Source organism: Castor canadensis, chromosome 9, assembly GCF_047511655.1.
Source record: "Castor canadensis chromosome 9, mCasCan1.hap1v2, whole genome shotgun sequence".
Lineage (NCBI taxonomy): Eukaryota > Metazoa > Chordata > Mammalia > Rodentia > Castoridae > Castor > Castor canadensis.
This window is the reverse complement of record NC_133394.1, coordinates 103,134,540-103,150,722: the sequence shown is the minus strand read 5'-3', so window position 1 is coordinate 103,150,722 and position 16,183 is coordinate 103,134,540. Positions and strand designations below refer to the sequence as shown.

Below are 16,183 nucleotides of genomic sequence, written 5' to 3'. Positions count from 1 at the left end.
CTTCATTTCTCAGCAATGAGTATACTAGGCATGGATCAGGATATTAGCTACTTTTTTGTTGAATAGGCATTCTGATTTTGGCATAAAGAAGTGCTATTGATTTTCACTGTTGGGCTGGATATCAGGTTCCCATGAGTGCCTGTGTTATTGTGGCCTCCTAGAGATGTGGTAAAATTCCCAGAAATCTAGCAGGGTCTTCCTCCAGAGGCCAGCATCTTTTGGCACTCCATTCTGCTCTCTGATTCAGATGGGGGTCACATTATTATAGAAATGGAACTTTGGATGAACAAAGCTTAGACAAAGGTGTTTTGTTCATGGTTTAGACTTTTGTCTTGCCTTTTGTTTTATACTAGGTGAAATCAAAGCAAGCGTCTCAAGATTCTTTACTAAAATAATTTGCATTATTGCAAATCAATGGTATTAATTCATAGAGCACTGACTTGTTTTTGTTTTGGGTTTTTTTTTTTTTTTTTTTTTTTGAGACAGGGTGTTGCTATGCAGTCCAGGCTTGATTCAAACTCATGATCCTTTTGCCTCAGCCTCTTGATTATAGAGATTTGCTTTTATTATTTTTTCAATACTGGAGTTTGAACTAAGGGCCTGAAGCTTGTTAAGGAGGTGAGGTATTCTATCACCTAAAAAACTGAACCAGCCCAAGATTTACTGGGGAAATATCTGAACTCGTATATAATAATTCTTGAAATCACTGCATTCATTTTGTGATGAAACCAATAATTTTTTTCTTTTTTTTTTGTGGTGCTGGGGTTTAAACTTAGGGTCTTCACCTGAGCCACTCCACCAGCCCTATGTTTGTGATTGGTTTTTTCGAGATAGGGTCTCATGAACTATTTGCCTGGACTGGCTTTGAACTGTAATCCTCCTGATCTCTGCCTCCTGAGTAGCTAGGATTACAGGCATGAGCACTGGCTCCCAGCAGCACCAATAATTTTATTATTTAGGAAGCAAACATTGATGAGTGGGAAATTCTATTTTGCTCAAGTTAGGGTTACTAACATAACTCTTTTCATTTTCCAAACTCTCATTACTAATAAAGGAAAATGGACTCAGCGTTTCAAAAGGAGATTAATGCACAACTCATCTTTAATTTTACAATTTATGAGGTATTCGTTCAATTAAGTAATATGGGAGAGCCACAGAAGTCTTTATCTTCTAAATACTTACTGGTGAACAGAAGAGAGAAGATATTTATTCAGTGTCCTATAATTTGTTGTTGAAAGTGTTAAATTACATGAGAAATCCTCATATCTTGTTCTACGACTTCAGTAGAAAAAGACAATGCTTTGGGTAAAAGGACTGACAAAGCCTTATTGATGGGAAGACTGGTTGATATGGTTCTTGACATGTGGCCAAGGTTTAAATATTGAGAAGCAGTAGGAATCTTGTTCAATGCAGATGTGAAAAGGCAAAGTGAAATTCTTCTTCCTCATTCTCAGCTCATTTGCTTTTTTTTCAGTTTCCAGCATGAGCTCCTGCTAGGCTGAGACATGAATTATAGAGTAATTTCTCCATCCTCTACTTAGTTAAGGGTACAGTGTGATATTTATTGATTTACTCCAAACAGGGTATAAAGTTTCTGTCAGATCTTATGCCCTGTGTGCTCTAAACGTGAAGGGTAAGAGCTCTGAAGACAGCGTTCAGTTCAATACAGTGACCATTCATCCTTCTGTGATCCAAAGAGTTTTTTTTCTGTTGTAACCTCATGGTTCACTCTTTAGGGTTTTTAGCTCCATCTTTCTCCTTCACCATACTTCTCAATATTGGAGTGTCCCTGGATCTATTCACTAGCTTCAGTTTTTCAGCACCTTTAAATACTGTGTGGTGCTAGAACTTTCCTTAGTCATGTCTCAAATTGAATAGCAGACCTCGTTTTAACACCTGGATGCATCAGTACATACATTTTATATCTTTGTATTTTGTTTTTTAGTCTATGGTGCTTTTCAGCTACAAGATATACCTTTTTTTTTTTTGGACTGAGTCTTTTGGATTTGCCTTCTGTCATTTGCAACAAAATAAATCCAGGTTAAAAGCACTTATTGATAATGCAGGAAGGTAGTTTGAAGCATGTTTTTATGTATTCAATCCCTGCTTCACTGCTCTATTCATACTGTCATTAAATTTTTACTGAACCTTACACTATGATCTTTGTGTTCAAGATGAGCATGTATTTATCAGGGAAAAGTTTTAAGATACACAGAGTGAAATTAACTCATTTTCACAAAATAAGGAATAATCATGAAATTGATGATGTTTGATGTTTGTGATTTTAGAATAAATACGATTTTTAAAGTATAATTTTCCAGTGAGGGGCAAGGGAGACTCCACTAAGATACAATTCTAAGATTCATTCTTTAAAAGTTTTTAAATGTTAATGTCATTTTTAACAATAGTGATTCAGAGATTTCACACACAAGAATTCACAATGTAAATGACTTCAAATCAGATAGGATTCAAACAAAGCCCTAAAGTCAGAGTGGGATTCAAGTGCAGTCTTCACTATCTCTCTGTATGGTCTGTACATTTTTTCAGGGTGTAAAAGGTGGGAACCAAAGCAGAAACAAAAATCCCCTGCCTATAATCCTGTGCCTTCTAGTTTAGGAGATGGACCAAAAGTCAGTAAAAGACACATGTTTAGAAAAATAACTGTGGTGTGCAGAAGAAGGAATCAACTGCTGTGCAATTGAGAGAATTAGATTGAGCAAAGATTTGGAAGAAATAAGGAGGAATCTATGAAGTTCTCTGGGGTAAAGGAGAGTTAGGCAAAAGGAAGAGTACTGAAAAAGTCTTATGGCAGGAACATTCTTACAAAATTCAAAGAACATGAAGAAGATAATTTTGTCAACTATAAATTAGACCTAGAATTAGTACTGAAGTAGGTTGTCATTGTGAAATATTACAAGTAAAATCCTTAAAATGGTACCTGGTAGTAGGTCATATATAGATGACGTTATATTTATTATTGCCAATATCATTATCCTGGTGTTTGCATTAGGCAAAAAGTTTCTTTTGAAGGCTTTAGAATAAATCAGATGCTTAAAAAGTACTTGTTTAAAAAATTACTATGATTTAATCTCAGATATAAACAGACCTCTGGCAGTTGTCTAAATAAAACAGTTGCATTCAAAACATCTGACTAATTATTTGTCTCCATAAGCATGCAAAAAGTTTTTAAGTCTAAAGAATTTTATTCTGAAAGTATTGTTTTTTCTAACATACAAATTGTGCCAAGAATGCAGTAAGAACTCAAATTAATGAATCAAATCATCCTTTCAGTCTAAAAAAAATACTAATTCCAATTATGTTGTAAAACTTCTGTCTTTATACCCATTTTAATTCTGCTTTATGAAATTCTGCATACTTATCAGGCTATTAAAAGTGAAAACAATTTGACGAGAGGACATTGTCTTATTATTTCACATGCATAGGACATATCTTAGTATTGATAAGTGCTCAATAAATTCTTTTAATGGATAATTGTGAAGAATATATCACAAGAGGTTATACTTTAGGGAACTTGAAAATAATTAAAAATGACCAATTCTTAGTATTATTTTCAAGTAGCAATAATAACAACAACAAAACTCCTAAAGCAGTGTTTTATATCAAACTACTTGTTTCTCCATGTTTCTGACATGGTCCCAGTGTGTTAATTCTAATATGATAGTCTCCAAATACAATGTTTGTTTCTGAAACTTTTTTCCTCAGGAAACTATGACACATTTCAAATGGATTGAGTTTCAGTTGTTTAATGGGAGACAGACAGAAATAGGATTTAGCAGAGTAAGACCAGGCACAGAATTTCAACATGACCAGGACAAACTTTTGCCCAGAATACAACCTTTTTTTAAAAGCATTAAGCCACTTCTCAGATTAAGTTTACCATGTTAGAAACATCATAGCAGGAAAGTCATATATAGATAGCCTTAAAATCATATCCCAAGGCCAAGCAAAAAAGGAATCCTTCTAACTCTTTGGAACTCTTCTGTTTTTTGTTTCCCATTTTCAAAATTGGCAAAAACTTAAAGTTTTTTGTGTTTACACCCAAGAGCATTTGTGGACATATCTGGGAATACAGGATGTTGTGTGTCTTACCTCCAAGTGCACATATGGAATTGATTAAAATAAAAATAAAGCTCAGAAATTTTCTTGAGATGTAATTACATTCATGAACATATAATTATGAGGGATCAAAAACACATATCAAAGTTATTTAATCCATAAAGTCATATATAGAAAGAAAAACATACAGAATAATATTCAAAGATGAAATCACATCTAGACATTAAAAGCTTTACTTCATATTGTCTACAACAATGAATCCTATTAATTTGAGTTGTATGTTACACTAAATGTGCAGCAGTGAAAGATTTTCTCAAATGTTTACCTACAAGAGCATGAAGATAAAAATCTGATGAAAAACTTGAACAATTTATATCCATAAAATAGTACATATACCAGGAAAAAGCACACAATTAGCATATCAGGAAGTTACCAATGTTTAACTAGCAAGAAAAGTGAAAGATTAAAATATTACAATATATATTGTTCATAATGAGAGGTTTGATTGTTTGCAAACCCATGGGGGGAAAAACATATAAAGATTAATGAGAAAGTAATGAAAAGAGTGTAAATGCCTTATAGGTTACACAACACCTTTTAAATCAATGATTACTTTGGCATGTTTTAAATGAGACTTTTTTCTTTGATTGATACATGCCCATTTTTATTTTAAACTCTGTCTAGGAAGGGAGATTCTAAAAGATTTAGGCATAATAAATTTAAGCATGAAAAAATCAGACAATCTCTGTATTTCATTTCTTTTTTCATCCTTAAGTATTTGTAAGAATAAAAATGTTGATTTTCTTTCTTTGAAATACATCAATCCTATAAGATTCAGTATGTCATGATTTGAAACAGTATTTTTTGGTCAGAATAAAATACATAGTGTCAATGCATATGGATTTTCAGGGTATATTTTTTCCTGGACCCAAATGATGATCTAAATTGTCAATGAATATTATATACAAAGAATATTAATATTTTGTAATATATCAAAATAAAATTATCTATTTTATTATTGAGAAGCCACACTATTTTCCATGAAGATGTTTTACCTAGGATATTGGGTTATAATATCTTATTCAAGATATTAAAATAAAAAAATGAAAGTGAGTTAGTTCAAAGTCAGAAGGTAATATTTAGTGTCATATTTGTGTGTATGTTATTTTGGTAAAGAGAGAGAGAAACATATAGAATTCAACATGTAAAATTATAATACTGATTCCCAAATTTCTGTTAGAGTTTGGCCACATTTCTTCATTAATTTATTTTTGTTTGTCTCTTTGACAAATCTTAACTGAGTCAATTCAGGACAATCCAGATACTACAGAATGGGTAAGATTGAGTGCAGACACAAATTGCAAAGTTCAATGCCTTAAATGAAATAGAAAGTCTTTCAAGAATCATATAAGTTAGCTTTTGGATAAGTACATGTGCATAGTTCAAGCACAAAATAATTTTAAATAAAACACAATAGCCAAAGACATTTCTATCATATGAAAAATGTCCTGTACAATCTAAAAATGCATTTTGAACAACATACAATAATAAAAATTTCACACAAAAAAATTGCTTATAGAAATTAAAGACTCTGATGTTTTTTGGTGAAATGTTTTATTCTTTCAACTGAAAAGCTTTTTTTGATAGGACTGGTGAAATTGGCTTATCTTCCAGAAAGTAGGGATGCTGGTTGAGCTTTCTCCTCAAGTGACTTCAGAGAGAGGATGAGTGGTGCATGAGGTATCAAGCACCCTGGATTGGGTTGGGCTTAATAGCCCTCAACAGAGTATAAACTTCCTCACAGCTAAAAAGTCTATAATGCATAACTACTATTCTAACATTAAAAGTAAGAAATGGATTGCAATAACATACATTCTTCAGAAACTTTAAGCACTCTTAAATGAACAAAAACTAGAAGGAATAGATTTTCTTATACAAAGAGAAATAATGTTCAAAGGGAATAGCAATATTTTATGAAAGTAAAATGTTTCCTTGTAACTTAACACTATAGTCATAAATTTTTAGAAAACAATGTATTATATAATGAAAAGTGCCTGATTCTGTACAGTTTTGTGTGTTGAATGAGGAGTGAAAAGACAATACTAAGTGTGTAGAAGAGTAGCAAATCAATAGGAATAAATTGACTTCCTAATTTTGATGGGGACCCTACAGTACATTTTCATTTTTATCAATCTTCCATGAAGACTTTCACTAAGTTTTCTATAATGGTCTACCATCACTAAAAATTTCAAATGAATAGCTCTCATTACTGAATATCCCTGGATAAAAATATGGAAATACAAAATTTTATTTGTTATAGGAATAAGGAATAGTATTTATTTATTTATAATTTTTTAGGAAGATCGATTATGTTCAGCTCAATATCTGAAAACACCTCTATAAAACTTCTTATTGGGACTCTATCTTTTATTTTCAAAATGAAAAATATAGATATGTAGTACATATAATCAAATCAGTGTTGATAGAGTATTGAACAAAATACTTTCTTTCAGTATGTACCATAATTGGTGTATTCTTATTGAAATCATTCAGAAGCTGAAAATAAAAGCAGTCATTGAAAAGGTTTGCATATTTTCCATAATGATTATTTGCTAGAATGTATGCTTTGTAGAATTATTAGTCCTAGTTATCAAAAGTCCAAGAGACACAAAGGTTTTCCCAAGTAGTAACTAAAATTGAAGCAGGCAATGATACACATTTTTGATAGGGAAAATTTTCGGAATTAGAAATAAGCTATATCAAAAAAGAAATACATGTATAGTAGTAACAGAATGAACAGGAACATGTTGACATAAAAGAGATCTAAAAGAGAAATTGTGTGTGTAAAGATTAGTACTAGCATGACAGCATAAAACTTAAGAAGTATTTCATACATTGAAGTTATCTGCTGAAACATTGCTTTCCTGATTTGTTTTGGGATGTGCTTAACAGCCAAATGGACAGATCAAGGTAAGGAAGAGATCAGTTGTAGAAACTCAGAATCACAGCTTCCTTTCTTACCTTCCACTGAGGAGGAAGCCAATAACTACTGCCAACAAAATGACTCCCACTGTCACCGACACAGCAATTATAGGAATCTGGCTTTGATCGCTAGATGCTGCAACTGCTGATAAGAGACACAGAAAATGGAACTGTGGTTAAAGTGATCATATGCCTTCAAAATAAAAGCTGCTTGACAGTTCGTAATCAATTCATGATTTAAGCAATTCACCCACATTTGGCTAAGGTTTACCTACAATATCACTTCTCAAAAGTATGTAATTGAAAAGGCATCTTTAGGAGAAAATATTTGCTCTCCAAATAGAAATTCGAAAGCATCACTAAGTCACTGATTATTTTATTGTCTTCATAAAAAATGTATGCATACTGTTTGCATAGCATTCATCTAGGATACATCTAAGGTGTGAGAGACAAAACAGAACATTCTCATTGACTTCAAACACCTTAATCAACAAGGAAGGTGTTAAATATACGAGATGTGACATTTTTAGAGCTTGGATGCTGCTGGTCTCTAGGAAAGAATCTGATTAACTCTGAAAGGATTTTTTTAAATCATAGACATAATGTCCAAAATAATGTGACTCTGACACTGAAGTTAAGTGCAATACCACTCTTTTGAGCATAACTAACCCCCCATAATTCCAAGTAGAATATAATCAGTAAGTATATTTTGTAAGAAAGATCACTTTGAAAATTATCAAAACATACATTTCAAACTTTGAGAAGCCTGCATATGATTATACTCACAATACTTCTTAAATGAATGAATTTAGATAAAACATTTCATATTTTAAAATACAATGGCTATAATTTGAGAAATATGAACATGATTAGGTAGTTATGCCTAAATAAGCAAAAAAACTTTTCTTTCGTGTAGATAAATAAACCTATGTAAGGAACAGAAAAAGCAAAATAAATTTTACTAAGATTCTCAAAAATGTCTCAATAGGATCTCTAGCAAGCTTCTTGTTTAAGTATGTAGTCATTTTGGTAAGTACTACTTACTTTACCTCCATGATATCAAATTTTATGTCATCAAAACTAATAAACGTGCTTCCTACGTGATGTTTTATACCATCACTTACCAGATCTTGGTCTGTCAACAGTTTTGGATTTTACATTTCCCTTTCTATTCCCTTGTCCTTGAATCTTTCTGCCCAGAATCAACTCACTCTTAGACCACTTTCCTGCCCTGATCTAAATATCAACCACTTCAGACCCACCATCAGAATCAAATACTATTGATTTGTTTCAAGAAAACGATTATTTACAGTATGCCTATGTTTTGTTTTTACCGTGTCTTTTTATGTGAATGGGAAATGATAATAATTACAATTTGATGACTTTTTACACTGGTTTCTCCTATTTACTGATGCTGAAATCTGTCATAAAGAGTTGGTCTCTGGTGTGCTGTATAAATGGGATAAGGGAAAAACTATACCAATATCACCAGTAATATCATCCAAGATTTACTGCATTTATCTCTAATAGCAGATTACTTGTACCATTGTTTTTCTTCCCTCTCTGTCTATTTCTCTCTCTTTTTCTTTTTCTCTCTGTGTGTATCTCTTTATTTGTCTCTTTATCTCTTTCTCAAGGGACATTGTTTCTAAAGAATCCTGCATAACTGATTCAATATTATGTAAGTTCAGTATTACTATGAGTAGGTTGCAACTTCTGCTTAAATGTCTTTGATTCTCTTATTAATTTCAGAACATATTCATCCAAGTAATGAGTGTTTCTTATTTTCTCACTATATTAATCCATTCCTAGTTCCCACACTGTAGAAACACCTCACTTTATAGATAAAAGAGATTGGTCAAGTAGGAGTCTGATCTACCAAAACTGGTAACCTTCTGCTTTACCTAACTCGACTGTTGAAGTCCCTCCTCTCTCTTCCAAGATCTCACTCCTTCGAATCCCTGTAAGAGGGATTTTTTTTTTGTTCCTCTGTAGGTTACTTTGCTACTTACAACCTTGAAAGGATATATACTTTGGTAAGATACATTTTAATACCAGAACTTACTGGTGTTCAATCTGAATTTGAAAAAGTCCTACATTTAGTAAACATATGGGTAAAAAATTATTTAATCTCATTTCCTCAAAAGAAATAATTTCTCTGGATCATTATTTTTCTGTCAAAATTAGGGAGCCTAAACATAAATCACTTAACATAATGTTTTACCTACTGACAGCCTTACAGAGTAGATATATTTTTTCTATTTATTATTTCCTGCTTTGTTTACCCTTTTTACTATTTTCTATTTGTCAGCATCTTGACTGGGTTATATGGAACCAGCTGCGTCTTCTGAAAGTCAGAACTTTGGCAACTTTTCTTGTTCCTTTGAGTTGTATTCATGATATTTACTAGATGCAATGAGTACTTCATTCATATTACACAGCATTGTAAGAATGAATTTGACCATTGGAACATATATCTCAAAAATTGTACTCTTCTTGTTGCCTGTGGTATGAAGCAGTCTGTTTTCTTTGTTCCCCTCTCCAAAGGACTGTTTCCTATGTTTGATTTTCTACATTCTTTTCCATATCTTGTGAGTGAACTTGATGAATACTCCAATCCTCCTCACTTATTCACTTCTCGTCTCTCTTTCTTACTCCCATTTGTTCCCTCTCCCTGTAACAGATTCTGTTTAGCTTACATCAGTTAACAAATGTCAGAAGGATCAAATATTTCTATCTCCAATATTTATTTCCCTTCAAAGCATCATTCTACTGTTTTTTTATAACAGATTATTTCCCTTTTATTTGGATTTTATTGCAAAATGAAAACAAACATTTTGAAAATTGACCCTGTACCACATCCACCCCGAAGAACATTAAGAAAAATAGATCAACAACTAAACATGCCATAAATGAAATTTTTTTCTCTTATTTATTTTAACTATCACTGAATCTTTTTTAACCTCTGCTTGCCCATTAATTACCAAATACTTTCACATTTCCTTAATTTTTCTCATGCATCACTTCTTTTCATCCAATGCTCACTTATTTGTTTCAAATATGTATGGTTTGTAATGCTTTAAGTATTCCTTCCTCTTCTATGTACTCATCAAATATTCAGAAGTATTACGGTGATGTTTGCCTGATTAAAAATTAATTGGACTCCATAGATAGCACTATAGAAGAACACTACCATTGAAAAGTCCTTCTAATCTTACTCTGACCAATGTTTCTGGTTTAAAGTGCTAATTTGATAACTGTCTCAGACATTTTTTTTCCTTCTTTACTTTTTTTGGTGGGACTGGGGTTTGAACTGAGGGCTTGGCACTTGCGAAGCAGGTGCTCTATCTATCACTTGAACCACATCTCCATTCCACTATACTGTGCTTATTTTGGAAATGGAATACTCATGAAATATTTACCCAAGCTGGCCTGAAAGTGTGAACTTCTCAATCTCAGCCCCCCAAAGTTGCTTATTCTTTAGTGGTAGAAAAAAATATTTAGGCCTAGTATGAACCATGGCTAATCATTCTTAAAATTATAATCTTTAATGATATGAACATTTAGTCACTCATGTTTTCCATTTTCTTATTAAAATTTCTTTATTAAAAATTTAAAAAGTCTTTTTTAAAAATTAGTGGGTTCACGATAAAATTTTGGAAGAATAACTGGGAGATATTTTGAGAACACTGAAAAGCCATTTGAAGCAATTAGGAAAATTAATAATCTTTAAAAAGCAGTGTTTCTCCTATTCAATCATTAAATATTTTCATGATCCCTGGAAACTTTCAGATAGTATATGTTAAGGGATTGCATTTTTATATCATATTGTTTCTTATACCAGTAGCTGTAAACACATATTATATGGGTATTCTTTAGACTTTTTTCAAGTTAAGTACATATTTGAATCAATAAAACTGAAAACATTTGTTAGGAACAGATGTTAAAGACCTTTGAAAGCTTCATTAGAATTTGAGATCTTTCTATTATTAGGCATTTACTAACATTCTCAATCAAGAGAACTCAAAGTTATAATGTTTTATTATTTGATAAATAATATGAGTTAATAGGAGTCAGTGGGAAAATTTAAAACAGTAAGTCAGACACATAGCATATGAGAAGATGTCAAACACTATTAGCTGTCAGGGAAAGACTACTAGCATTTGAATTATCAAATGAAATGTCACTACCCACCTATCCAAAATATCACATTAAAAAAACAAATAAATAAAAAATGGTAACACCAAATACTGATGGAGATATTGGGAAATTCAATCATTCACAAAGCTTAAGGGACTATACAATGACACACAGCCACTCTGGAAAATATTCATCAGTTTCACACAATTCTTTGCAATTACCTTTGCAATTACCATATGACACAGTGATTGTACTTTTGGGAAATCATTCCAGGGAAATGAAAGTGAATTTTGATGCAAAACGTACATGAATCTTCATAGCACCCTTAGTTATAATAGCAAAAACTGAAGCAACCAGATATCCTCCAACAGATGAGTGGTTAAACAAACTGATATAATTACATCAAGGACTACTACTATATAATAAAAATTAACAAATTTGACACACACATCAACCTAGATAAATTGCCAGGGAATTATGCTGAGTGAAAAAAGCAATTCCAAACTGAAGGTCACATAAAATACGATTCCACTCATAAATCACTTTTCAAATGCCAACGCATAAGAAATGGAGGAAAAAGTAATGGATTCCAGGCATTATTAATGGAATAGGAGTTGTTAGAAATGGATTCCAGCCATTACTAATGAAATATAAGAGAAGCTCTGGAAGCCAGTGGGCGTGGTTATAAAAGGTCAACAAGTGGGAGCTTCATGATGTTTGCATTATTTAATATTTTGGTAGATATATGAAACTAAACAAGTGACTGAACTGTATAGAACTTAATACACAGAACTCTACACATACCTGTACAAAGGAGTACAAGATAATGTACTTAAGATTTTTGGATTGTATCCATGTGAATATCCTGGGTGTGATATTACAGTACCACATAGTAAAATGTTATCGGGGGAAGACAGGTGTGTGAATTCTCTGTATTATTGCATATAATTTCATGTGAATCTATAATTATCTGAATAAAATTTCAAATTAAAATATAATTACATTATTGCAGAAGTAGGGTTATAGAGATTGAGTCGAATAGGTAAGAGGTGGATAAAGAAAGTAATGGGCTCATGCTTATAATCCTAACTATGTAGTAAGAGGTAGAGATCACGATGATCATGGTTTGAAGCCAGCCGAGGCAGAAAGTTGGTAAGACCTGTGTCAACCAATAAAAGTTGGTTGTGGTGGTGCACACCTACTATCTCAGTTATGCCAAAAGCACAAATAGGAGGATCCAGGCTGCCTGGGCATAAATATGAGACCCTATTAGAAAGGCTAGGGTCATGGTGCAAGTTGTAGAATGTCCACCTAGCAAGCACAGCCCTGGGTTCAAACGCCAATACTATTGGTCTAGAGATCGAAGGCAGATGACTATCCCATCCTGCATGGAGGGCAGTGTCATTTCTGCATCCTGAGGAGATGGAGGCCTTTCTGCATCCTAAAGGAGAGATGCAGATCTGCCACAGGGCTGATCAGCAAAATGCTCTCAAGATTGTTCCCTTCCCCCAGTAAAGGTGCTAACCAAACCAGTTCACCTGAGAAAGCCCTTGAAAAGCAAGGCCAATAAGAAAACCCCCCAACCCAGAGTTAAATCATCCATAAAAACCCCAGCCTTCACCTGTGCACCAAGCCACCAGCTTCTGGGCTCCTCTGCAGTTCCCTAACTGTAGCCTTTCCTCTCTCTCTAATAAATCCTACTTTATATACTAGCTTTGGCTCATCATTCAGCTGCCTCACAAACCAGTTCTCCGGCCTGTGAAGGCAAGGACCCTCGACACTGGCACGTAACATTTTGGCAACACACAAAGGGACCCAATCTCTTCTGAACCAAGGTCAGTATAGGTTGAGCCAAACTGGGAAATACTGCCTAGGAATGTGACCGTGAGCATCTGGCATGCCGGTGGAGTCTATTTTCCAGGAGAGACCCCCCCACCACTGTCTAGCTATGGTGGAACTCTCAGGCCGACCCTCTCTCCCTCTCCCTCTGTCTTGTTAATGAGGGTTTCTCCCTTGGGAAACTGAAGAAAAGCTCTGAACCCACTACAGCTGAACAGCAGGCAATCTGAGGAAACTCGGAGGCCAGGTCAGGGATTATGCCACACTGCCAATGCTACTTGGGTGGAACCTGACTTCAGTGCACCAAGGCTTTTTCTTTTTTCCTCTCCTTAAACTCGAACTCTCTCTTTCAAGATCTGACCAGCTGAAGGGGAGGTCTGAAAACAGCTAGTGGAAAAGAAAGTTTGTTTTCAAGCCACTAAAGGTGTTCTGGCTGGGGCACTCCCCGGTGTCACCCAAAGGCTTGAGACACAACTTCCTGACCTGCCCTGAGGCGCCAAAGGCAGCTAAATCTCAGACCCCCCCAGCCATGTCCGTGGCAAACAGACAATCAGATCTCTTACTTTTCCTTCATGGTTACCATGGCCCAAGAGTGGAAGTCACCTCTTGCTTCCAGTGCTCCAGTACTGCCTTTGGGCAGGATCAACCTGGAAAGCAGTGATGACCAATAATCTCTCATGCATTCAGCCTGGAAACTCTCTTTTCCCCCAACCCTTAGCCTCTCCTTCTTCTTTCCCAAGCAGTTCAGGATGAATGGCCTCACCCTTTTGTTCTAAATAGCTGTGGGCTTCCTTCAGTGAGTTTGGAAAATACACCCATTCAGCTCCCTCCCTGGTCCTGCCTTGTCCTTTATCTTTGTCTTCCCCTTCCTGGGCTTACTGGAATCCTGGCTTCCCATGAAAAACTTGTAGCATGGTATGTTATGACTTAAGTTATTCCAACTAGTTTACCAGCCCTTATAAAAAACTGCAGCTGCCATGCTCATGGCTTAACTCTGCCCCCACAAAGGGAGGAGGGAAAGCAAACAGGTGCGCTCATACACAGGGATCCTGGTTCCTGGGCACAGCAGGATGCCTGCCATAGCTAAAAGAATCCATAGAGAGGACCTAGCATATCCTGGGCTGCCAGCCACATGTGGTGATGGCTGCAGCTCGCCACCACTTCCCCAAAATGGATGAGAGGAAAAATAAACATGAGCAGGTGTGCATACAGCGTCCGTACACAGGAAGGGGGGAGAGGAGACAGGCTGCAGGATGGGATCGCTCATCCCAGGTGTGGGAAGCGGCAATGGCGCTTTGCTCAACCCCAGTTCCCAGCCCCACCTTACGCATTGGGCCTGACCAATCCAGCCCTCATAAGCTAATTGTTATCTCAAGGTTACAATACAGAAATAGCAAAAGGGACATTACTGTGGTCTCTAAACTTCTCATTTAAAATTTCCTATACTTTTGGCCTCAGCATAAATTTTCCCTCCAAATATTAGCACTGGTCATCCCTTATGGTACTGTTATTGCCCGGGGATACCCTCTGAATGCCCTTCTCTAACTTTACAGATGATGTATTCCTTTGTTAAAAAGGTAGCCTTTATTAAAGAGGCTGCCTGCTGTTAGACAAAAGGCAGGATCCTAGCGTTTTGTTTTTTTTTTTCTGTTCTCACTGCATTGGTCAGGTGGTCTAACCCAACCACTTGACTTTCCCTGGTCCTGACCATGGATGGTGGGGATGTCACAAGACAGGGACTCCTGGACTCATTGGTAAGGCCAATCCCAGTCAGGACCTGGGTCAATAAACTGACCCAGTTTATTGTTGTCATCTTTCTAGATGGGATCTAGAAAGGATCTGCCCTCTTCCAGTCTTCTGGCTTGTCTATTAAAACAATAGAAGGAAATGTTGGAAGCTTTGTACTGAGTCCTGGCCTCAGTATACCTTAGGTGACCAAGAGAAATGGCCTTCACAGGGTTCCTTAAATTGCAATACCATACTCCAATTAGACCTTTTCTGTAAAAGGAAAAAAGTAAACTGAGGTCCCTTATACAAATTTTCTTTTATCTCCAAGACCACCCAGATTGGCTCCACAATTGCTATCTAGATACTCAAACGTTGGCCATTCTTTGTAAGCCACAGGATAAACATGAGGAAGAAGGACCAGAAATGCCCCTTATCAGTGACAAGTCCCACCCCTACTGCTCCACCCTCTGCCCTATCTTCTAAGCCACCCTAATATTCAGAACCCCTTAATGGGTGCTTCCCCCTTCAATAGTCAATAGTAGGAAGAGGGTGAGTCTATGTCCCCTTCCAGTTATCATATCTAAGGGAAATAAAAAAAGATCTGGGTAGCTATAGTGATCCACTTGACTAATACATCCAAGCCTTTATCTCTGTGATCCAAATCTTTAAATTGGCATGAAAGGATATTATGCGTCTATAATACGAAACTCTTTCTTTATTAGAAAAGCAATGAGTTCTGGCCCAGGCCACTCATGTTGAAAATGATTACCATTTATAATGAGCCCCAATACCCATGGCACCTAAAAATGAGGGAATAAATGTGTCTACCTACAGGAGCACAGGCAGTCCCCTTGACAGAGTCACACTAAAAGGGGCTGATGATACGGCTCAAGCAGTACAGTGCCACTTTGCAGGCTCAAAGTCTTGAGTTCAAATCCCAGTACAGCCAAAAGAAAAAAAATATTTGGGGCTGAGGAAGTAGCTCCGTGGGAGAGTGTCTGCCCAACATGTGCAAGGTCCTGGGTTCAATTCCCCAACATTGCTAAATAAAAAAAAAATGGTAAAAAAGATAAGTGGTGTTAATGTCACTTAATCCATCTCATAGTGAAAGGCCTAAAAAGGACCAAAGTCAAACCTCTAAGCTATTCCCAGGTGACTATAGTACAGCAAAGTCCTGAAGAAAACCCTCTTCCCTTTCTGCAACATCTTAATGGCACTATCAGAAAGCATACCAAAGAGGACAAAGAGTCACAGGTGGGAGAGGTTCTCCTCAAAGATAAATTTCTAACTCAGTCAGCTCCAGATATTCGTAGAAAACTCAGCCTGTGGCTGAAAGAGAAAAGTCACTGGACCAATCAATACAGATAGCCATATCTGTATACTATAACTGGGATATTACTAAGGAGGGAAAAAGACA

The 16,183-nt window shown here is 35.5% G+C and overlaps 1 protein-coding gene across 14 annotated transcripts in view; it reads right to left on the bottom strand.

Moving 5' to 3' along the window:
• Epha5 (EPH receptor A5) overlaps positions 1–16,183 on the bottom strand; it is a 356,875-nt gene that overhangs the window by 77,712 nt on the left and 262,980 nt on the right. For 8 of the 14 annotated variants that reach the window (XM_074042100.1, XM_074042102.1, XM_074042107.1 and 5 more), the window contains one exon: positions 7,099–7,204. In XM_074042100.1, coding sequence (XP_073898201.1) covers positions 7,099–7,204 — 106 coding nt within the window. The remainder of the gene's footprint in view (positions 1–7,098; positions 7,205–16,183) is intronic. The other 6 variants (XM_074042101.1, XM_074042104.1, XM_074042112.1 and 3 more) reach the window with 1 other exon arrangement.